The 24,255-nt window shown below is 37.0% G+C and overlaps 1 protein-coding gene across 7 annotated transcripts in view; it reads left to right on the top strand.

The window, feature by feature from the left end:
* Nucleotides 1-20,136, top strand: part of PLEKHH2 (pleckstrin homology, MyTH4 and FERM domain containing H2) — a 92,798-nt gene extending 72,662 nt beyond the window's left edge. For 2 of the 7 annotated variants that reach the window (XM_073213807.1, XM_073213798.1), the window contains exons 25-30: nt 4,860-5,001; nt 9,962-10,107; nt 12,115-12,244; nt 14,926-15,012; nt 16,484-16,621; nt 17,633-20,136. In XM_073213807.1, coding sequence (XP_073069908.1) covers nt 4,860-5,001; nt 9,962-10,107; nt 12,115-12,244; nt 14,926-15,012; nt 16,484-16,621; nt 17,633-17,818 — 829 coding nt within the window. In that variant the 3' untranslated portion in view covers nt 17,819-20,136. Of the gene's footprint in view, nt 1-4,859; nt 5,002-5,470; nt 5,855-9,961; nt 10,108-12,114; nt 14,106-14,925; nt 15,013-16,483; nt 16,622-17,632 lie in introns of those variants that run through there. The other 5 variants (XR_012121573.1, XR_012121574.1, XR_012121575.1 and 2 more) reach the window with 5 other exon arrangements.
* The last annotated feature ends 4,119 nt before the right edge of the window (nt 20,137-24,255 follow it).

Genomic DNA, 24,255 nt, shown 5'->3' with positions numbered 1-24,255 from the left:
GTGTAGTATCAACTTGTTTCAGAGGCCTACTTTAGGAAGATGTTCATAGACCTACATTGGGATGTCAGAAGTAAAGGCACTACCTAACATAAAGAATGTATCATCCTTTGATCCAGTTCAGGATTTCTTTTTCTAATAATCTATCCCACAGAAATAACTGACATATATGGACAGAAGTATTACAGTAGGTTCCAGTATTGCCTTTGCCATTTTTTTAACAGTGAAAAAAAGCATTGAGGGGACTTCATGTTTATTAAAAGAGGAACAATTAAATGAATATGGTGCATTCATACTGTGGACTCTCCTCTTACACATCAGCCACTAAGGGCCACCCACTTTTGAGCACACTCTTTTGACCTGAATATATGGTGGTTGTGAGCCACTGGGGCTTCTCCGTGCAGGGAAGGGCTCATGAGCTGTGGCAGTTCCCGAGTTCTGAGTAAGAAAGGTGACTGTTAAGCTTTGGTATTTAAGGTTTTAAAATCATGCTTCCTTTTTACTACACTGATGGACAGTGACTGTAATGGGGTATGTGGTGGGGACTTGATAATAGGGGGAGTCTAGTAACCATAATGTTGCTCATGTAATTGTACATTAATGATACCAAAAAAAATAATCATGCTTCCTAAATAATGGAAATTTAATAGGCTCTACCTCTGGAGGAACCTGTTTCCACTGATGGCAGCCTTCATCTGTGGCCATTTAGTGACTGGCTAGAACAGCAGGCTAGAAGGGTTGTCCTTTCCACGTGATCATTTTAGCTCTGTGATCGCCAGAGCAGTGGTTCTCAAGATGTGGGCCCTGAACCCACAGCTTCAGTACCACATGGAAACACACAAGAAATGCAGATCATTAAGCCCCACTTCAGACCTACCAAGACAGAATCTCTGGAGCAAAGACCCAGGAGTCCGTGTCTGACAATTCTCCAGTGATTCTTCCACATGCTGAGCTGTGAGAAGTGCTGATCTGGGGGTCCTCATTGCTGCCCCTGCCTCTTCTCTTACCTTTTGTGGAAGGGAGCCAGCCTCTGGATCTGACCCACCAAATATCTTTATGTAGAAGAGGTTCTGGAATTCTCTTTTGCTTTTGTTGGAAATAAATAGAATTATTTTCATGTCCAGGACTATTCCTAGTATTGTGTAACTTATGAATGCTTAACACATACTAATTCTGACTCTGGTGGATATAGTTGGAACCAAAATTAAATTTGGATGAAATGGAGAAAAGTGGTCTGAAAGACACAGATAAGAATAATGCTCCAAGTCTAGCAAACACCACTAGAAAGGACAAAGAAAGTTGTGAATAATACATGAAGATTGCCTCATTTGTAAAAAAAAAAAAAATGGGCCACATAACAGTATCTTTGACATCAGAAAAAAGCAACTCAACCAAAAGGTTTAATTTTTAACAGAAGTCTAAAATGGCTGGATAGCCACAGGTATGAGAAAGCACTACGAGTTCTAAATGTGGTTGTGCTTTACATATGCGTATAAATAGCTTAGACAATGAGCCCTGATTTCCAGTGACACAGTGAGGAGGGGACCTGGCTGTGACCTATCCTGCAGCCAGGACTCACCTGTCAAACAGCACTTGAATAAGCAAAACTGAAATGCCAGCCCTCTTTATCATGAAATGTTTATGTATATTCAGTAAGTTAGGGAATTTCAGTTATTTAGATTCACGAGTTAAATATCTAACTAACAGGTTTTGAACTTGTTCTTATAGATGACCATTTGGAAACTAATGTTTAAACTCTATTCATATTTAAGCTGCTTATCTGATTTGGTTTCTTACTGTGTATTTGAAACTGTAAAAGCCAAGGCATATTTTTAACAAAAGAAAACCGGCAAGGGTTCTTCCCCGAAGAGAACAACTGTCCTTCCCCCTTCTTTGAAATAAAAGGTTATTTTCAGTAGTCCTTTGTAATCATTATTTTCTGGAACATAGTTTAACGTTTCCATTTCTGCCACCTTTAGCACCTGTATCCATTGGCTCCTAAGCCAAGGAGCATTTTGACAGGTCATCTGGTTTATCCCATTCCTTCAGCTGTGTTCACAATTTCTAAAAACAATTTCCAGAATGAAGAGACTCTCATGGTTCTAAAAACACCTAGAGAAGACTCCTAATAATAATATTAATATTAGTAATCAATATTGATTGAGCACTTAGCGCACACCAGGCCCTGTGCAGAGTGCTTTATATGCATCATCTCATTAACACCCCTATGTGGTAGGTATTACTATTATCTGATAGGTGAGGAAACAAGCTTTTGAGAGTTAAGTCACTTAGCCAAGGCTACAAAGGGGATTTTTCAGGCTTTTGTGGCAAATAACTCCTGTATTTAGTGTTTCTCACTACCAATCATTTATCCGTTCATGCAGTGAATCTGTTCAGTGTCTGCCAGTGCCAGGCCTTGTTGAAGCCCTGGGGATTCAAATGTGAATAGAATTTCCCTACCCTTTAGAACTTAACAGTTTATAGGGAGAGACAGACATGAAATCTTAGCAATGTATTAATGCTGTAACAGGGACTAATAGAGCAGAGACGTGAAGAACATCATGGGCTCTGAAGAGAAAGGACCTGAGTTAGAATCCTGCATATCCCATTCTTTGTGGCCTTGAGTAAGTCACCCCCCCCCCCCACCGATCTCTGTGCCTCAGATACCCTCTGCATGAAATGGAAATGAAAGCAGCACCTACCTGTAGGGTTGTCTGAAGGACTCAGTGTCAGCAAATGTAAAGCACTTAGACCAGAGCCTGCCATGTAGTAAATGCCCCATCAGTACACATTGTGCCCATGCGTACAACATCTGTGTGTCCAAGATGTTGTGGAAACATAGAGGAAGGCTTTGCGGTCATGAGAACAGTCTTGGTGGAGTGTTACCATTGGACCATGGTGGACGGAGGAGCGCAGGGAAGGGAAGTGGGGCGGGAAGGCTGCCTGCTCCCTCAGTAAGCTCGCAGGAGAGTTGATGTAGGGATAAGTGCATTGAAGAATGAAATACAGAGCCAATTGGAGGCGAACAAAAGGATTAGCCAGGAGTGTTCTGCTGCATTTGGAAGCAGTGTTTGTGTGGTGGTACTGGTTCACACAGTGAGGAGATTTCCATCCCAAATCCCGCTTCCTGAGTGTCATGTGAGGAGGCGGACCTGTGGGAATACCCGTGCTATCTAACCCATGCCCTGCCTGCCTGACGGAGCCCGCTCTGCTTCATGTGTCTTTAGGGCTGGGGAGGAGCCAGAAGCTGGTCACTTTGGGAGAGACTCAGAGCATGTTTCCCTGGTTCCTTTCCCATTGAAGATCCATGGATTTGGTTTTCTGACTTTCTGATCATTTTTGTGACTCTTTATTTCCTCTCCACATTGTCTCCGAATCTCTGTGTAGTTACTTGAACCCAAACTTCCATTAGGGGCTAGAGCCAACAATTCTACGTATTGCAGTCCTATAAACGTGTCCAGGATTGTTTTTCCCTTTTCTGCTTATAGTGCTTCATTTTCCCTTCCCAGGTTTTATCTTCTTTGCATGCCAGAAATAACAGAAAATGTAGCTCTTCTTGTCTGCAGCCATTTGCACATTTGGTTCTTTTTCCCCTCCTAGCTGTATTATTAATTCAAGCTTTTATAAAAATCTTCCAATGGTAACACTTAGCTAAACCCCGAGTATATTACAGTAATGAGTGACATAGGTCTTAATGTCAAGTGGAGAAAATAAGCTAGGCCAATAAGGGATAGCTTTCATCTTAAACTTTATTCTCTTTGTTTTATATCATTTTGCTGATATGTCAGTATAAACAAATTATATCAGTTTGTTATCATGAAGTTACAGATAAAAATGAGGCTTAGGATTTGTTTTTCCAGGAAACCGCTCAGAGTGACTAAGATTCTTAATCACAGGCCAGTGATTCTTAAACTGTGATGGGTGGGAAGAATAATCAGAATCAAGGCGAGGGATAGCTTTTCAAAGTACAGGCACCATGCTTGCCCTGAGATTCAGACCTGCTATCTCCCATCCTGCTGTTTGAGGTAATTACTGTGAGAGATACTGTACCTGATGGCAGTGTGACCTCCCCTCAAGTATATTGCAAGGAAAAGGCTAAAACTCCAGTTTTGCCACTTGGGCACACACCTAACAAATGCTGGATCTAAATCTCTCTCTTCTTGCCACTGTGTTGCCATGATAATATTAAAGTATGTCCAGGTGTCACTTACCCACCGCACTGTCCCAGCATTTACAGCACCCCGGCTGGTCTGCAGCCTGACGTCAGAGCCCCAGAGGTCTCACCTATAAAGAAACAACGGAGTGAAAAAATAAAGAGGGTTGCTGAATTGATGAAGGCCTCCTGGGCAAACTAAAGCCACCTCATATTTCAACAAGTAATAATAGTAATAATAACATGTAAACTACTTTGAGCTCCTAAAGCCACTTACCTGAATGTGTCAAAAAATTGACCCCCCTCACATTTGAATTGAAACCTTCAGTTACTTTTCTGTGGTATGTCCACAGTATTCAGGGAAAATCATGAGCGTTTTGAAAATTGCGTTTATACAGCCACTGAAATGAAGGTTACATCAGCATTCTTTATGAAAGGGTGCATTAATTTCTCTCAGTGTCTTAGGTCCTGCCTCAGTCGCACTTAAGGATTTGATATTTAAGGGCTTTTTAAAAAATAACGTAGAAGTATTCCTCAGCCTCAACCTTAAAACAGTTTGTCCTTTGCTGAAAATGTTAGGGGTCACTGGCAGATAGTAATGGTCTAAGTTTGTACCACTTAGAGAACCATTAGAACAACCCCATATCACTCCTCTTGTTTTATCTTTACAAGAAAATCATGTAATGAAAAATGTCCCCTTTTTTTACAGACTGTATTTCTCAATGCAAGCTCGTGGTGAAACTGACAGAGAAAAGTTACTGCTAATGTATCAGACAAACGATCAAATAATAAATGGACTTTTTCCCCTAAACAAGGACCTGGCATTAGAAATGGCAGCTCTTTTAGCTCAGGTAACTTCCATGTTATATAGAGTGAGATTTTGTAAAGATAAGATACTAATTTCTACACTGAATTAAATGTAGCAAAATGATATGCCTTTATTATTCTTTAAATTCTTTTGTTATGATTAACACCTGAAAAATTGCAGGCATTATAATTACAGTCTGATTCCAAATTGCTGACAATTGCAGTGATGTAGAATGAGACAGTATTCCATAAAGGGAACCTGGTTTCTTAATTACCTTCAAAGTCTGTCACTAGGCTTTGCATTTAATAAGGGAGTTTGAGTGTAAAACTATGGGGCTAAGGATGCCATGCTGAAATTGTTCAGTAACCTAAAAGGAATCAATCTTTTAAAAGGCCAGAGCACTTTCTTTTCTTTACCTATCATGTCAATTAGAATTAAGTTTAGACTTTCATATGCACGTGAAAATTAATAGTGACTTCACCAAAATAGAAGTATATCTGTCTCTCACACAGATTAATAGGCATGCTGGCGCCATTACCAAGACCTTAGAGGCATGGGCTTGCTTTCACTCCATTCTGCCATCCCTGAGAAGTTTTCTTCATAATCTTGGAGATCTGCCAATGTTCCAGCTCTTACATCAGTGCCCCAGGCAGCAGGATGGAGGAAGGGCTGAAGATGGGCACATCTCCAGAAGTTATATAGAACACTTCCATTATGTCTCCCTCATCCACATTAGTGATTCGGCCTTGCTTACCCACAAGGGAGACTGACAAATGTGGTCTCAGCCTGGCAGAAAGGAGCTCAGCTGAATGCAAGGTTTTAATTACTCAGAAAGAAGGAGAGAATGTTCATAAGAGGCAACTCACCATCTGCATCACACCTGAGTCCTTGCACAGGTTAGTTAAGGAAAAATGTTAAGGCAACTCTATGCTAGGCTGTTGGGACAAAGGCTTTGATTCCCAAGGATTTGCAGCCTTCCCAGTCTGTCCACCATCCTGTGACATCTTCTAGTTTATCTACTTCCTTTGCCAGTGATTCCCAGGTCTTTTCTCTCCAGTTCATACTTCTCTCCTGAGCTCCTTAAGGTCAGCATGTCAAGAACTGAACTAATTGTCTTCTCTCCATTTCCTCCACCCTCAGTCTTCTCTGCAGTACTGCCTTTGCCCCATACCCCAGCTTTAAATCCTGTAATCATCACTGTCCCCACCCTCCTTTTCACCTGGTCCCACCAGCAACCATGCCCTGCCCATTGTAACTCACAGATATGTTTTACTCTGTTCACTCCGCTGCATTCTGAATGCCATTGCTGTGGTTCAGACCATCTTTACATCCAATCTGTTCTCCATATCCTGCCTGTTCTTTAGCAGCAGGCTTCTAATTAATGTGCCCTTCTCTGGTCTGATCCCCTGCAAATGTACCCTCCACCCTGCTGCTGGGGAGATTGTTGCAGTTATCTATTGCTGCATAACAAACGACTCCAAAACTCAGTCACTCAAAATAATAATTTGGGCAGGGATGTGTAAAGACAGCTTTTCTCTACTTCATATGGCATCAGCTGGCATAGCTTGAAGGCTGGTTGTGACTGTACGACTGAGGCTGGAATCATTTGAGGCTCGTTCACTCCACATTTAGTGCTGACACAGGCTGTTAGTTGGGACCTCAGCTGGGACTGTCAGCCAGAACACCTGCACACGGCCTCCTCATGTGGCTGCTTGTGCTTCCTTGCAGAATGGTGGTCAGGTGGTAAAAGCAGCATCCCAAAGGGAAGGCAAGAAGTGATAGCTTCATTTAATATATTTAGTGTAACATTTTCATAAGGCATGGGCCTAGAAACCGCCATGGTGGTTTGTTAAACAGCACTAGTAGCTGGGAGGGAAATAAAGCAAAAATGTGAATCTAGCCTGTATGGTCTTACCTCTTCACTCCTTCCTGAAATTCATGTAAAAAAGTTAGAAGTATATATATCTCCAAAGAATATGATAACTTTTCTTGGAGAAACTTTCTTGACAAATTAGAAGTTAAAATAAGAGGACAATCTTAAATTTTAGTAATAATGAGAACAATTGTCATATGAGAGCAAAATGAGAGCAAAATGTCATTCCCTTATTACATAGAAGGATGTTTATGATCCCAACTTTGTCTGCCTCTCTATCCTTGTCTCTTAATATTCTCTGCCTTGAACTTTATGCTCCATTAAAGCATAAACTCTGGTTCCCTGCCCAATTCCCTGACTTGCACATGGTTCACTTTTTCTTATCTCTTATGCTTTACTCATTTGTCTCCTCTGCCTGGAACATCTCTAGCCCCATGCCTTCACCATTTAATGGCAGTTTCCCCTTTAATTTTCATCTTACATGTCACTTATTCCAGGGAACCTTCCTGAATTCTGCCTGGGGGGTTAAATCCCTCTTGGGGTTGGTGTAATGTCCTGCAACATATCTATTACTGTACTGACCTCAGTGCTTTATTATTATTTCTTTGTTTCTGCTTTGCACCACTAACAGTGGCCTCCCTGAGGGAAAAGGCTGTTCCTGTCATCCTTGTGTCTAGCACAGTGCCTTACACATAGTCCATTCTCCAGGAATGTTCTTGGATGAATGAATAGTTGATAATTTAGTTTACTTTTATAATAATTTTATGATCATCCACACCTTAAAGCATTATGCTACACTGAATATTCTCTTTTTGCAAGTGGTGAAAGGCTGAGAAGAGAAATAGATCATGTATTTTCTTGTTCATAGGATTAGGAATGATTTCCTATCACTTGCCGTTCTAAGTTTTAGTCCTCTAAAGGCACAGATTCTCTGTTAAAATTGCTCTCATTATTACTAAAATTTAAGTTTGTTTTCTTATTTTAACTTTTAATTTGTCAAGAAAGTTTCTCCAAGAAAAGTTGCAATATTCTTTGGAGATATATATGCTTCTAACTTTTTTACATGAATTTCAAGAAGGACTAAAGAGGTAAGACCATATACCTAGAAAATTCTGAGCACATTATTAACTAAAAAGTATAATTTCCCCAGCTATAAAATAAAAATTAAATCTCTCTGATCTCTTTTCATTAGAGTAGTTTTTGTGAAGATAAATGAGCTATGCTAAAGAAATCTGAGATTTATAGAAGAAAAGAGTTATTTCTGTTGTAGATTTGAGTATCTGTAGGTCCTTGTCAATATTCTCTGTTTTAGAAAATTCTTGGAGCTGATTGTTGATTGATGTACTTAGTGTCTGGAAAGGTGTCATGTTGGTGTGAGGCATGTTGGGAATTATTTGAGTTGATTTTCAGGTACTCTTCGGACATTTATCATGCTCATTCTGTGCCACACAATATGCCAGGTGCCGGAAAGGGGAGACACTGAATTTGGAGATATCACTATGGAGTTCCCTAAGAGGCAAGGTTGCCTTAAATGACCTATTTTTGTAACTATTGTTTGTCCAACTGCCACATCCTTGGAGGTTAAATCCTGGTATCAGGTTTTACAGGTAGCTGTGCTGAGTACTACCTTGTGCTAGGTGGGGGCAGTAAAAAGCTTACTCTGGGGGAAGGGTTTCCATATGTTTGAAGAGCAGATGGGCAACTGGTATTTGGTGTGCTGAAATTAGGAAGGATACCTGATTAGATAGGACATAGGACATGGGAATGAGAGCTGAACAGCCATACCAAGAAACTAAGAAACTGGTAAAGAACCCGGAAAGTTATAAGAATAGACTGTAAGAGTGACATTCAACTGAGGAATTCAGACAGTAACTGGCCAGATTAAGAGCTAGAAAAGAGAAGCCAAAGGGGTCAGAATCACAGAGGCTGGTTATGCTAACAGTTTACCTGGAGGCAGAGGAGCCTTTTGAGATGGAGACCCAGGACTTAGATACCCAGAAAAAACTGACCCCCTTAACATTTGATGTTGATTTTGAATTGAAACCTTCAGTTACTTTTCTGTGGTGTGTCCATGGTATTCAGGGAAAAATCGTGAGCATTATGAAAATTGCATTTATACAGCCCATTGAAATGAAGGTTTACATCAGCACTCCTTATGAAAGGGCATAATTAATTTCTATAAAGCCATCCTAGTCTTGATGGAATGTTCCACCTCCTTGTGGGGGAGTGCTATAGGTAAGGATGTGAATGTTCACTAGGACAGTCATCTGAATGTCCCACCTCATCTCCCTCCTTGAGCCCTCTCTGGTACCCTGTACAAGGGACATAACACAGTTCATTGCAAGTATTTGTTTATACTTCAGTCTCCCACACAAGACAGGAAACTCTTTGAGGGCAGGACCCATGTTCAACTTTTTTCTTTCTCACATCACTTAATTCAGTGCCTGCATATAATGAGGACTCAGTATAGGTTTGCCTGAGTGGATGGGAGGTGAGTGGATAGAGAGAGAGATGTGTGGGTGGTTGGATGGGTGAGCAGAGGATGGCATCTGTGTGGCCTCTCAATAAAGACTGAACACTCCTTTATTCAGGGAGAAAGGGGAATGAAGGACTGACTCTGTTTTCAGAATAAGAGAAGGAGGGAATGAATACAGTAACATCAGTGGAGAAAAATCTAGGAAGACAGTAATGAGAATTAATAATTCTTGCTCCCATTGTATTCAGTAGAGACCCTTGAAAAGTCCAAGTAATACTTTTTTGAAAGTTCTCATACCTTTATAACTTTATCTTTTAACTTCCATTTTGCATTATTATTAGGAAATAAAATAGTATGTTAATTTAAAAAATTATCTTGGGCTGTTATAGATAATAGTAGAGTAGTGTCCCTTAGGAAATACTACTAGATGGTGACGTTAACCTAGGGTGGTTTACAAAATTAGATTTCAAATAGAATTTAGATTTTAATAATAGTGCTTATGTTTAATTGCAAATTCCATAATCACACAATCATGACAAATAGATTTAAATATGATATGTAATGAAGAACATTTAGAAAGATAAGACTGATTTTCTTTTTTGAAATTCCTTTCAATATCCTCCTATATTTTCTCTTTTTTGGGCTTCCAATTAGGTGGAGATTGGAGATTTTGAAAGACCTTTCTCAACTCCAGCAGGGCATATTAGTAATCAGTGCAAAGCAAATCAAACTTTAAAACAAGTCATAGAGAAGTTTTATCCTAAAAGGTATAGAGATGACTCTTCTGAAGAACAGTTAAGGTAAGGAACTACTTACAACTCTTTAAAGGGTAGAGTCACATTAGTTTTATGGTGATACTTTTCTGTTCAAATTTTAAAGATGAAAACTTTTTATAGGACAATTTTCTCAAGATTTTTTAAATGCTGTTGAATACTAAAAGGTTGTACATCTTTTAAATCAGGATGTGCCTAGAAACTTGAGAATCTGAATTTAAATTTTTGTCTCTAAAAACTTTACCTTAATTTAGAAGATCTACTTTTCATTTGATCTTACTCTTGACCAAATTGAACCTACTAATAAATAAAAGGAAAAAAGTTGGCCAATAATATGTTTCACTAATCATCAGAGAAATGCAAATTAAAACCACAATGAGATATCACCTCACACCAGTAAGCATCATTACCATCCAAAAGACAAACAACAACAAATGTTGGTGAGGTTGTGGAGAAAGGGGAACCCTCCTACACTGCTGGTGGGAATGTAAATTAGTTCAACCATTGTGGAAAGCAATATGGAGGTTCCTCAAAAAGCTCAAAATAGAAATACCATTTGACCCAGGAATTGCACTTCTAGGAATTTACCCTAAGAATGCAGCAGCCCAGTTTGAAAAAGACAGATGCACCCTTATGTTTATCACAGCACTATTTACAATAGCCAAGAAATGGAAGCAACCTAAGTGTCCATCAGTAGATGAATGGATAAAGAAGAGGTGGTACATATACACAATGGAATATTATTCAGCCATAAGAAGAAAACAAACCCTACCATTTGCAACAACATGGATGGAGCTAGAGGGTATTATGCTCAGTGAAATAAGTCAGGTGGAGAAAGACAAGTACCAAATGATTTCACTCATATGTGGAGTATAACAACAAAGAAAAAACTGAAGGAACAAAACAGCAGCAGACTCACAGAACCCAAGAATGGACTAACAGTTACCAAAGGGAAAGGGACTGGGGATGATGGGTGGGAAGGGAGGGATAAGGGGGAAAAAAAGGGGGGACATTACTATTAGCAGACATAATGTGGGGGAGGGAAGAGGGAGGGCTGTACAACACAGAGAAGACAAGCAGTGATTCTATAGCATCTTACTACGCTGATGGACAGTGACTATAATGGGGTAGGTGGTGGGGACTTGGTGATGGGGGGAGTTTAGTAAACATAATGTTCCTCATGTAATTGTAGGTTAATGATACCAAAATAAACATTTTTTTTAATGTTTCACTTTATGAAGTGTTTGCAAAAAAAAATACTTAAGGTATTCCATTATAAACAAATTGGAATAAAAATAAGCTATCTTCTTACACAAAATTTTTGAATATAAACATTTAAACTCTTCTGAAGAACAGTCAAGGAAAGAAACTACTTGTAAGTCTTTAAAGGGTACAGTCAGTTTTTTGGTGATATTTTTCTGTTCAAGTTTTTGAGTTTTGATTTTTAGAGAGCATATAAAGAAAATTTGATTAGATTAAAAATAGAGGCAAATCCGATTCACTGTAACTTTTCCAAAGTAGAAACCTTTAAGATCCGTCTTTTGTCTATAGAATAATTAGTTGCTTTTGTGATTTTATTTAAGACATTTCCTTTGCCTTCAGCATTTCTCCAAGCCAGGAGTGCTAGTACCTAAAATTCCACTGTTAGGGATTCATTCTTTGCTTTGTACTTCGTGTACCTTTCTTTAAAAATGAGTTGTTCCTACGAGAAATTATCTTTTAAACTAATTTGCGTTAAGGTTTGATGTTAGCTTATCAGATTTTTTAAAAACTTACCTAAAGGGGGCTGGGGCAGGGATCCTAGGTCATGCTGAGAGTACTAGTAGAATGAGAATTTAGAAAAAGGAATGCTACAGAAAGGACAGGAGATGGACAGTGGTGAGATGGGAGTCACAAAATAATAGCTTCCCCTGGGTTATACGCCTGGTATCCCAGTTGTGCCTAGGAATAGCTCAAGGAGAGCTTTGTCTTGGAAGTGATACATTGTTTATGTTTTTGCTTTTGTGTTTTTGTTTTGTTCGTTTCTTTTTTTAGGCAGCTTTGCCAGCGACTGTCAACCAGATGGATGGCCCTCCGCGGACACAGTGCTGCTGATTGTGTGCGCATTTATTTGACAGTAGCCAGAAAGTGGCCTTTCTTTGGTGCCAAGTTATTTCTTGCAAAAGTAAGAAAGAATGTGAGGGAGATGCATGACGATGACCTTTGTATGTATATAGTTGACCCTATTAAGTTCAGTGAAGTAAACAGTGACAACAGTACCTCCAAGTTTAGTATATTCAGTGTTTAAAAAGAAAATAAAGAAATTCCCAACAATTTAAAGGAAACAATGAAGGGACACTAAAGAAGGGGCAGGAAAGCCATCAGTTTCTCTGTCCCCGTCTGTTCCATTTCCCCCACCTTAAATCATTTCTTATGCTCATTAGGTAATCATTAGATGGGAGACAACAGCTGTACTCTGCTTTCTTCTCTTCATCCATTCATCCTTTCACTTATTTATTCTCTCGCTCACTTGCACATTATTTAGTTCTTAGTGAATACTGCTTGCCAAACACTATGTATCTAGGGACACATAAACCCATGGTTTCAGATGTACCCAGACTTCCAGGAACTCACAGTCCAATGTTGCAACAGGCTTAGGAACAACCACTGTGCAGTGAATATGGTTCAGAGCAGGATGCACACAGTGCTACAGGGGAACTGGGGGAGGAGGGACTAACCTTGCAGGGGGTGGCCAGCCCTGTCCCCAAGGCAAGAGTATAGCTTTTAATCCCTCTGCTTTCTATTGAACCATGTCCCTTGGTACTCTCAGACTCTTAAAATACATACTTTCTTAGGTTATATTTTTGTGTGTATTTTGTTTTTTCTCACTAATAAGTTGTACACTCCTTGAGAGTATAGACTCACTGATCCTGAAATCCTGTCATGCTCACATAAGGCTTTGCACATAATTAGTATTTAATAAATATTTGTTGAATAACTGTATAACCTTGGGCAAGTCAATTAACCTGTCTGTAGCTCAGTTTCCTCATCTATAAAATGAACAACTTGGACTAGAAAAGTAAAATCTAAGGTGTCTTCTAACTCGTGATTCTATGAATGACTGCATTATTGTGTGGCAAGAAATTATTTTGCTATTGGAAGCTCTATCCTGAGTTAACAGAAAAGTGATAGTATGTTTAAACATCAATACAATTAATATATTTGCAAGGAGTTAAATATGTTTTTTAAAATTATAAGGATTAGATTTCAACCATAGATCAGCATTTTACAAAGGATTTGAATTCTGATTTCAGCATTGGAAGGAATACTAAATATCCTTCTTTGATAACATGTTCTGGGCTTGCTAAGCACAGAAATATGATTAAATAATGATGTTGCATTTGCATATTTCATGGCTGGCATCTTTTTTTGCTCACTTTTCTTTCTTTGTAATATCAAGCACCTCCTTTGCTCAATGGCTCCATTTTTTTGGAGGAGGTGAAATAAATATAACATAAAATTTACCGTTTTAACCATTTTTAAGTGTACATTTTTGTGACATTATGTACATTTACTATATTGTGCTACCATCACCACCATCCTTCTCCAGAACTTTGTCATCTTACCAAATCAAACCTCTGTACTCCCTATTCCCCACCTCCCACCAGGCCCTGATAACCACCATTCTACTTTATGTCTTTTATGATTTTGACTACTCTAGAAACCTCATATAAGAAAAGTCATACAATATTTGTCCTTTTGTGATTGGCTTATTTTTCTTTGCATAATGTCTTAAATGTTCATCCATACTGAATAGCATGTGTAACAATTTCCTTTCTTTTTAAGGCCTGGATAATATTCCATTGTATGTATATGCCATGTTTTGTTTCTCTAAAGGACAACAAAACAACTACTTGTCAAAGGACAAATGAGTTGAATGATTTGGGTTCAGTGGTGTCCTTTTTAATGCCTGCCTGCCTGCCCTTTGCAAACCATCTCCCAGTGGACAGTGTGGTAACCCATGGGTTTTTATACATGAGATTCTAGTAAGTTTTATTATATCCAAATAACACAAGATTCATCCCAGCCCCTTATTATAGTCCTGACATTCTTTTATTTAAGTGTAGTTAAGTTTTTCTTAGACCTTCAATTACTGTTAAATTCAATCATTGTTAAACAGTCATTGTGGAATGCTCAAAAACTTTCATGGATTTTAATTGGGTTTTAGTGGTGAGAGTTTATTTTTATTAATATAATTTCATTGCTTTTTTCAAAAAAGAATTTAGGAGAAATTTTGGTATTTCTTGTTACCATGGATCACACAGTTCTATTTTTTTAATTCTATTTTTATTAGACATTGAATATCAGATTTAATAAACTTTCAGAAAAAGTGTGCATTTATAATAGTAATCTTTTACATTGTAATAGCACTGCACACCTTAGAAAGCACATAAATGTTTTGTTTCATTAGGATTTGGGCCATCATAGAAACCCTGCAAACTTTGTTAACTATTATCCTCTTGAGACAAAAGAAAAATAATATATAAATATTATTGTTCCCATGTTGAAGATGAGAAATTGAGTCCCAAGGAGACATGGTAGCTTGTCCAAAAGCACATATTAATAAACGGCAGATTTGGATCTCAAACCCAGGTCTCCTAATACCAGATCCACTGCTCTGTCCATTATACCACATTGCCACCTCCCCATGAGAAATTTGTTTCCCATTGGTATTGTTTTCTTTTTTCTCTCCGAAGAGATTTCTAATAAGTCGGTGTTACAAATGCTGCATTGTATCTAGACTGAAAAATATCTCTTTAATTTTCCTTAGCTATTTTAATATAGTGCATTTTCACCTCTTTCTAGCCCACTACTCCGTCATCACTGGGAAGTACTTTTATGTGGCTGGCTATCCATGAGAATGGTTTAAGCATCTTAGAATATAACTCTATGGTAAGATCAAACCTTACAGTTTTGCATGGAGTCAACTATTTCCATTGCTCCGTATACCAAAAACAGAAGGTAGTGATATCTTAATGTAATTGTTCTCATACACAAAAATATTCTTCCTGATACTGTATAATGAATAGTTCTTTTTAGAAATACAACTATGATTGCAGATTAATCTTTTAAAACAAGATTACATAGGTTATATATTGTGTATGTGAAAAGCATTAAAATACCATGACTAAATTGTGATAATGGTTGTATTTGTAAAATGCCTATTCATCATACATAGTGTTAGAAGATCGCTTCCTATGTAAAATGAAAATCTTTGAGATAACATTAATGTAGAAACTTTAATGACCAAAGTTTAACTTGAGTTTCACTAAGCCTTCTATAACAATTCCTATAATTTCTTGTAAAATCACTTACCAGTTCATTTGTACATAGACAGTACTTTAGGGCTTTTTACATGATTAAAGTAAAGGGTTGGTATCCTTTATAAAGCAGATGTCTTATCAAACAATAATGAACACACCAATAGACAAATGGGCCAATGCAATTCACAGAAGAAATACAGATGTTCAATAAATGTATTTTAAAATGTTAATCCCACTAGTAATCAAATAAATTCATTTGAAACAGAGAGATTCTACTTTTCACCAGTCAGGTTGGCAGAGATTTAAAAGAATGATAATATCCAGTGTTGGTAAAGCTGTGGTGCTGAGAACCTTTCTGGAGGAGAGTTTGGAAATATTCTCAAAGTTGTCCTTACTTTTTTGAGGTAGCAATTCCTGTTACTGAGATTCATAACTGAAGAAATAATTATGTATGGGTATTATGAAGTACATCCAGAAATATGCATTGAAGTATTACTTAAGAGAGTAACATATAAAAAAATAACTTAAATATCCTGCAATAGGAGATGTTAAAATGATGTTATAAAAGTACATTTGTTGTCATGGGAAGGTGTTCATAATATGTTAAGTTTAAAAAGAAGCAGAATGCTAAACAATATGCTTGATATTTTATGTTTATTATATATTCAAATCTATATATTGGCATGAACCACATGAATTTACCAGTATTTTATGATTTTTTATGTTAAAAAGTATCAGTTTCATTTGGTTCAACCTAATATAGAAAGAGATATCTTATAGAACATATACAAAACTGTAAACCGTAGTGTTCCGCTGGATGCAGGTATGTGGTGCTTTTTTTTTCTTATATTTTCTCCTTTTTCTGTAGAGCGCTATTGGTTTCAGAATTAAATGTATTTTAATTATAAAGATAGATGAGGCCTAAATAAAACTCATACACTACTCTCTATTTTGGATGATCATAGGTTTGATTTTAGAAAGAGTTTTTGTATTATACATAATTAGTATCAGCATTTTAATGGAAATATGTTATTAATCATTTCTCACTTTCTTTGAAAGTAAAGAGCATATAACATATTTACTTTTTCTTCTTTTTAAAGAGGTTAATTATCAGCTATGTGTACAAGAGTCTAATGACCTTTGGAGGTCATCAAGATGATTTTATGATAGTCATTAACAACGCACAGTCAAAGGACAAACCAACAGAAAAATTACTTTTTGCCATGGCAAAACCCAAGGTGAGTAGAAGCCTTTCTGCTAATTTTTTTGTGCTAGTTTTTTTCATATGAAGACATTTATTTTTTAAAAACTAAGTTCCGGATGGGAAAACAGACTTTACTTATAATCAAACAGCCCAAATTCTGGGTTACCTTATCTTGCTAAGCCTTATTAGTTTTTTCATCTAAAAAATGGCATGATGCTCCCTTCTATATTTGGCTTGAAAATTAAATAAAGGAAGTGTAAAATGCCTTAGCTCAGTGCCTGGTGTATACAAGATTCAAAATAAGTGGTCTTGATGTAAGTTGTTGTTTTCAGGTACTTTATACACATTATCTTATTTACTTGGCATGATTTATTTTATGGACTCAATAGTGAGATGAGCAGGTTTTATAATTAAGGTGTTACTATTATTTTACAATTTTTAACAAACTATGTAGTTTTAATGTCCCTAAGTAAAAGCAGTAAATAATAGGGCTGCATTTTAATAAGTAATTCCAATTTTAGTAAAATGAGAAATTGATTTTCCTAAAACTTTGACTGTCTTAAAATTGTCAACCAGAAGAGACTACATTTTTAGAATCTGTATTTTTTTTTAAGTGCAGATTTTTCTTAATTAAGTCTATATTTAAATGAAGGCAGTTAGCCAGTAAGTGCAGAAGACTGAGACACACGTAGTACTTTTAGTTTAAATGAAGAGTTGATATTATACACTAAATTGCTTAATTCGTTTATTCACAAATGTGGCTTTAAGGTAATTGATCTGTGCTGCCTGTCACATTTTCTAAAATTGCCACTAAATATGATCACTATTAAGATCCACTTTTTCTGCTGGTTTAAATAATGGGAAAATATGTCAGTGCCTTGATGACACTGAACACATAAACACTTCTTTGCTTGATCCAGAGAGAAGGAAATTTTGGTAGCCTGGGAACTTGCAAATGGAGACCACTTATGACCAACCCTTTACTCTCTTTTGTAACTAATGAGAACTTCTCAAGATCATAACAACTATATTTTTCTTGTTTTAGATTCTTGAAATCACTCTTCTGATTGCCAGTTACATAAACAACTTCCATCAGCAAAAGGCAGCCTTTCACCACCTCTCTGCTCCAGCGCTGCTCTCAGCCCGGACCCGGGGACCCCAAGCCAGGGCAATAGGAAGCCAGCCCCTTCTGTCAAGCAGCAGACCCACCAAAGGCCCCACTTTACTCTGAAACCTTGGAAGCCTGAATATTCACTCTATCTCCTCTAAGCAATGGCTGCATCAGCTGCAAATAAGTTCATTTACATCCTGGTAACATAGCACTAGTATTCCAAACATAAAAAATACAGGAGTGACTTGCTTTTATTTAATTCTTAAATATTCAAAAAGGATACTTATAATACACATAAACACAAAGCTCTCACACTGATTTGCTCTTGAATTAAGTGGGTTAGAATTGGTCATTTTTTTCCATCTCCCTTCTCTCTTGCCATCAGACATGTGATGCAATATGGTTTCTTCTCTTTTTTAGAAAATATTCTGGCAGTCTTTAGAGAGAGAGATTCCAAACTCTCATTTGGCAAATCAGTTGATTATATGGAAATGCTCACTGCCAAAAAATTAAGTACTGTAATTAAATGTTCTTTTAATTAATGATACGGTTTTTGGAAAGAAGTAGAGTACACAGTGTAAACAAGAACTACAGGGTGCTGTTTAGAGGTGAATTTTTAGAGCAAGTGCAGTAAATCTTGGGCCCCATGAATCACTGTGCAAGAAAACGAGAATTAGGTAACCAGAGCTTCCTATGTGGTATTAGAAAGTATACCCTGTCACCTTTTCAGATCACTGGAGTGTAAAATGTTAAATAAGACAGTGATTCCTAACATTCCTTGGTTGTCAGCATGGCCTGAGTTCACTGGAATCTTGCCCATATTTTGTTGCATTTGGTGCTAGGTCATCTTGACCTTGTTTCATTAAATAATAGTATCTTTGAAAACAAAGCTTTGCCCTCATACAGTCCTTTTTAATTATAGTCAGAACAAATTCTCAGAAATATTTTTCAGAAGAAAAGGGAAAATAATTCTTCTGTGAAAGGGGGGGTCAAATTCTAGTTGAAAGAGTCTGGAAATGTATTTCTTTACTAAGTTACTTAAGTGATCAGTACATTCCCGAATGTGTCAAAACAAAGTAATTAGTAGTCATGATAAAAATGAAACTGTGATAAGACATGAAAATTAATTATAAAAATGTTTAATTGCAATAGTAATCATGAGCATACTTTTATTTATGTGTAGAATATTTGTATTTATTTTTTGGACATATATTTATCACTTTGTTTGGGGTATTTTTTTAGCCAATTTGAAAAAAGAAATGTTAGCTGCTGAATGAATTTGTTTCCAGAGCCTTCATGTTTTCTTCTTTGCTGCTTTCTCCCTATGGTGATGTACTGTTCTCACCCTAAGCCTTTTAAAAATGTGCCATCCCATCCTTACAAAGGGCAGTGCCAAAAAGTAAGAGTACTTCATTGGTAATGACAAAAAGAAGGTCAAAAAATCCCACAGAAATAGATTTCCATTTACCATTTCCCCTAAATCCTTTGAGCCACGACCACTCTCTGTGTAAGCAAATTACTTTAGCTTGTAAACCGGTTCAGTTTGGGATGACTCTCAGGAGCCTTTTGACTAGGATATAGTAGAGTTCCTAAGTTCCGAGAAAACCATTTAATAATCATTAGTTGGTGAGCCAGAGGCTTGGCAGAGCTGTTACAAATGGGTGAGGACTTTGCCTTCAAGCAGTAGTTAGTTCACCATCTGGGAAGTGCCCCCGCCCATCCACCAAATCTTCTAATTTAAACAAGTAGTGGAGGCTGAGCATAAATGGCAGTACCTTAGGCATAGCATTTATTTTTGATAGAGCAGAAATAAAATATTGTGATGGAAAGAAATCAATTTTCTGAACAGATGATGTGAAAATTTTATTTTCTTGGAAATTACTTGTACAGCCATTTAAAAAATTCAAAGTATGTTATTATGATTGGTTATAAGAGAATAATGTTACATGTTTAATTGTAATATTTGTCTCCTATCATTTTCTTCCCTTTCAATTATAATAAATGATTTACAAAACCCATTTTGAGCATTATCTTTTTGAATAATCTCCAAGAAAAAGCCTAATGTTTTCATTGTCAAAACTGAGGTGTACTACTAGTGAAAATGGTAGTTATTACCTCCTTCTCCTGCGTTCATGCTTTGTCCTCAGTGTTGCTTTGTTTTATCCACATAAAAGGAAGCTGTTTTGGCAAATTGTAATTTTAATACATATGCATGCATATTGACAAATATACAATGTGTGTAAGTCATGGGGTTCTCCCATGATTTCATAATAAGCTTCTTAATGGAAATTATTTCATATATGTGAGTGAAACGGACTGTGTTCTAAAAACTTATTTTAAATGTTCTGGATTTTGTGTATGTGTCAAATACTGTCTGTCATAGCTTGGAAATAAATTTAACTCTCAATTTACAAGAGAAGTTAATCACAACTTATAAAGAGTCAATGTTACAAAAATGTGTTTATTGGTTGTTCGGAAATTTTTTCCATAGCAAAAAGTACAAAGTGGTCAGGTTCATAGAACAATACATTTAACCCATAATTGCACTGTGGTATCATCCTGACAACCACCGTGGATAAACCATATTTCTCTAGAAAAAGGCTGCAAGTGTTCCTGGGATGCGAAGAAAACATTTCACTCATCTACCCACCCCCAAACTGCCCTAGAATTTGGACTTCCTCGGGCAGCCTGGGCGAATCCCTGTGCAGCAAAGGCTCCAGGAGTGTGGGAGCTGAAGTGAGGAGCAGGAATAAGAAGGTAAGGAGGCTTCTCCTCTCACTGACTCATGCAGACATGATCTCCTCTCACAGTTTCCTGGATTCTCTTTTCCCTAAAAGAAGGAAGGGATTTTACTGCTAATAGGAGTAACTTAAAACTCCCAATTAAGATAAAGTCCACACAGAGATGTTTAGGGTGAAATAAGATTCATCCATATTTCAGTGGGACCAAGACGCAGGCTTTTCTTGGACATTTCAGTGGGAAGCTTAGTCCTATAATGAAGAATTAGAAGGGCCTAGGCAGAGGTGGGGATGAGATTAGATAAATACTTGCTGTCTACTACAGTTTTACCTGCTGAACTTAATTTTACCTAAATTGAACATAGTCACAGTGATATTTATAAACAGCATCAATACAAAAACCTTCATTGTATGCTTTATAAGTATCTTTGGGTATTTTGACTAGTATATTGCTAGTCAAGGAACAAAAACTATACTAAGACAACATCTATTAGCAAATAACTGCAAAAAAAAGACACAGATATTCAACACAGCACTTGAATACAGAGTACCATTACTTACAGCATGCCACTGACATGAACTTCTAATTATCAGGGGTAGGTGGGAGGTGGCATCCCTTTCGAAAGTGTTGCTAGGTTATGTTGGTGCATTTGTTAAAATTAGATGGCTCATCAAAATCACAGATAACAAAATAAAAAATAAGACAAGTGGGACCATGCCAAACTTTAACACATCTACATTTCTAAAGAAACAGTTAACAGTGAGATGGCAACCTGCAGAATGGGAGAAAATAATTGTAAGTCATATATCTGGTAAGGTGTTAATTATCCAGGAGAGATAAACTTCTGTAACTAACAGCAACAATAACAAAATAACCTCATTGAAAGTGGGCAAAGGACTTGAATAGACATTTCTCCAAAGAAGACATAAAAATGACAGATAACCACAGGAAAGATGCTTAATATCACTAATTAGAGAAATGCAAAACAAAACCACAATGATATTGCCTAATACCTATCAGGATGGCCTATCAAAAAAACAGAAAACAGTTAAGTTAGCAAAGATACAGAGAAGTTGGAACTGTTAGTGGGACTGTAAAATGGTACAGCTGCTGTGGAAAACAGTATGGAGTTTCCACAGAAAATTAAAAACAGAACTACCATATCATCCAGCAACTCTACTCCTGGATATATACCCAAAAGAAATCAGAGCAGGATCTTGAACAGATATTTACATGTACCCATGTTCAACACAGCATTATACACAATAGTCAGGAGGTAAGAGCAACCCAAATGTCCAGCAGCAGATGGTGAATAAAGAAAATGTGGTTTGTATATAAAATGGAATATTATGTAGCCTTAAAAAGGGAAGTAAATCCCATTAATGTATGATTAAAAATAAGACAAATTTCATCTTTACAAAAAAAACCCTGTCATGTGCTGCCACATGGATGAACCTCAAGGACATTACGCTAAGCAAATAAGCTAGTCACAAAAGGACAAACACTGTATGATCCCACATATATGAAATATATAAAGTAGCCAAAATCATAGAAACAGAAAGGAAGAGGTGGTTACCAAGGGCTGGGTTGGAGGAAGGGGACATTAGTATTAATTTGGTATAAGGATTCCAAGTTGCAAGATGAAAAAGTTCCAGAGATCTATTGCACAACAATGTGAATATATTTAAAATTATTCAACTGGACACTTAAAAATGGTTAAAGGGTAAATTTGATGTTAAGTGTTTTTTACCACAACAATTTAAAAAAAGAAGATCAGATGACTCTTCTTTGTGGCAGTAGCTAAAGAAAGCTAATTTCCCCTCTCACTATGTGGTCTAAGAAACCCCAGGAAGAGTTCCTAAGAACTAATGTTGGATAATACCAGAAAAAACAGCTGAGAAGTTATTAACTTCTTGAAGTTATTAAGTTCTAGAAATTACTATGGACTTATCAAACTCCAAAACGAGAAAAGTTTATAGGAAAGGAGTAACCTTAGAAAAGCTTGAGAAGAATTCTTGCTAGCTTTTGGATTATGCACAGATGAAGATTTTTTCTCCTGGGATGTGGTGTTATCAACACGGATGTCATGTCCCCACTGTTCTACCAAAAATTCTTTACATAAGTTATCATCAACCTAACTGCTAAATGCACTGGACTCCAAATGGTCCAGCTATCTACTGGATGATATCTCAAACTCAGCATGTGCTTTAAACCTGGTTTTCCTACTCAATGTCTGCAACAATTGGTTAACAGGATCATTGACTTATCCATCACCCAAGAGAGAAACTTGACTTTTCTCCCTTTCTCTGAGCCCTTATTTTCTACTTCTAGTAACGGTATTAGACAGGATTTTTTGTTGTAAATTCCAAGCTTCAATTTGAAATAACTTAGACAAAAGAGAGAAGAGTATTACAAGAATGCTAGGATGTCTCACATAAAGAGAGAGCTGAACTCCCAAGCCATAAAGGTGAGGACACAGGTGAGCCTCAGGGACAACTGGAACCATGAGACATGTGCCAGTATTTTCTTATCATATCATTGTGCATCTGCTTCATGTTCTCTAACTACAAAATAGTTTCTTCATTTAGTAGTAAGGAATACCAATTTCCTCCAGAGGGATAAAGACATGATTTTTCCCATTCTAGTCTGAAAAATCCCACAGAAGGGTTCCATTTCATCTAACTCATGTTAGGTGTTTACTCTGAACCACCTCAAATGCTCAATATTAGAATGCTTAATAAATTATTTTATAAAAAATCCATATAGTGGAATATGACACAGCCATTAATGATATGTTTATGATGGGATTTTTAAAAAATTGGTATGGGGAAATACATGTCAAAATCACAATTAATTACCTTTAAAGTAAAATTTCAACTCTGTACAAAAAAAATAAAATGAAATACACCAAAAATGTTAAATAGGTTTTGCTCCTGGGGTGTGCTTATTTTACCTTCTTAATTTTTTCCTTATACTATTTTTTTGTACACTAAGCTTATATAACTTTTAAAACAAGTGGGGAAATGTATAATTCTATCACTTTCTGGGCTATTGTTAATAGCCTCCATATGGATTTCAAGACTGTAAAACACCTTTCAAACAGCTGCAAAAAATTATATCATAGAAACTCAGGTCTAGTATGGAACACTCCTATTTTAAAATCTTATTTGGTTTCTTGTAGCAAGCACAGTAAAATCCAGACTGCAAGATTCTTCCTTCATTGTAGCCCAACCTACCTGCCCAGTTTACCTAGGCCCCACCAGATACTCCATGTGCTTCTACCTGAACAACTCACAGTTCCCCAAATATGTGCTGCACACACTTTTATCCTTCCGTATTGATGCTTATTCTATCTGGCAAGCAACCTAAAATTGTTTCCTCTATCATCGCCATTGAAATCCTTGCATCTTCTCAGAGTGATCCAGTAAGGGAGCAAATTTTTGTATATTTTACTGTGAGAATAATTTTCATCTACCTAGGAAGGTCACTTTCTTTGTCCATGTATGAAGCCTTAGGAGGCATACAGGTAGAAAAGAAAAGTCAGCCACTCAACCAGATCAACTGAGTTACCCCTTCGAATTATTGTGGTGATCAGGGCCCAGGGACACAATTTTTATCTTTATTGTTACCAGGTTCTCTTCTTCAACCACCTATCCCAGTTATCCAAACAATTATATCTTTAAAATGCTAGTACTGTGCCTAGTACTTAGCAAACAGTTGGCAAAATTTTTGCTGCCATTATTGTTACTCATATCAACAGGGCTTCCTAACTAACATGTAGAGGGATTCCAAAGTCCCAGAACACAAATCATTACGAT

The sequence above is a fragment of the Manis javanica genome, chromosome 1 (genome assembly GCF_040802235.1).
Source record: "Manis javanica isolate MJ-LG chromosome 1, MJ_LKY, whole genome shotgun sequence".
Lineage (NCBI taxonomy): Eukaryota > Metazoa > Chordata > Mammalia > Pholidota > Manidae > Manis > Manis javanica.
The sequence above is the reverse complement of the archived record's forward strand: the minus strand, read 5'-3'. Positions and strand labels throughout refer to the sequence as shown.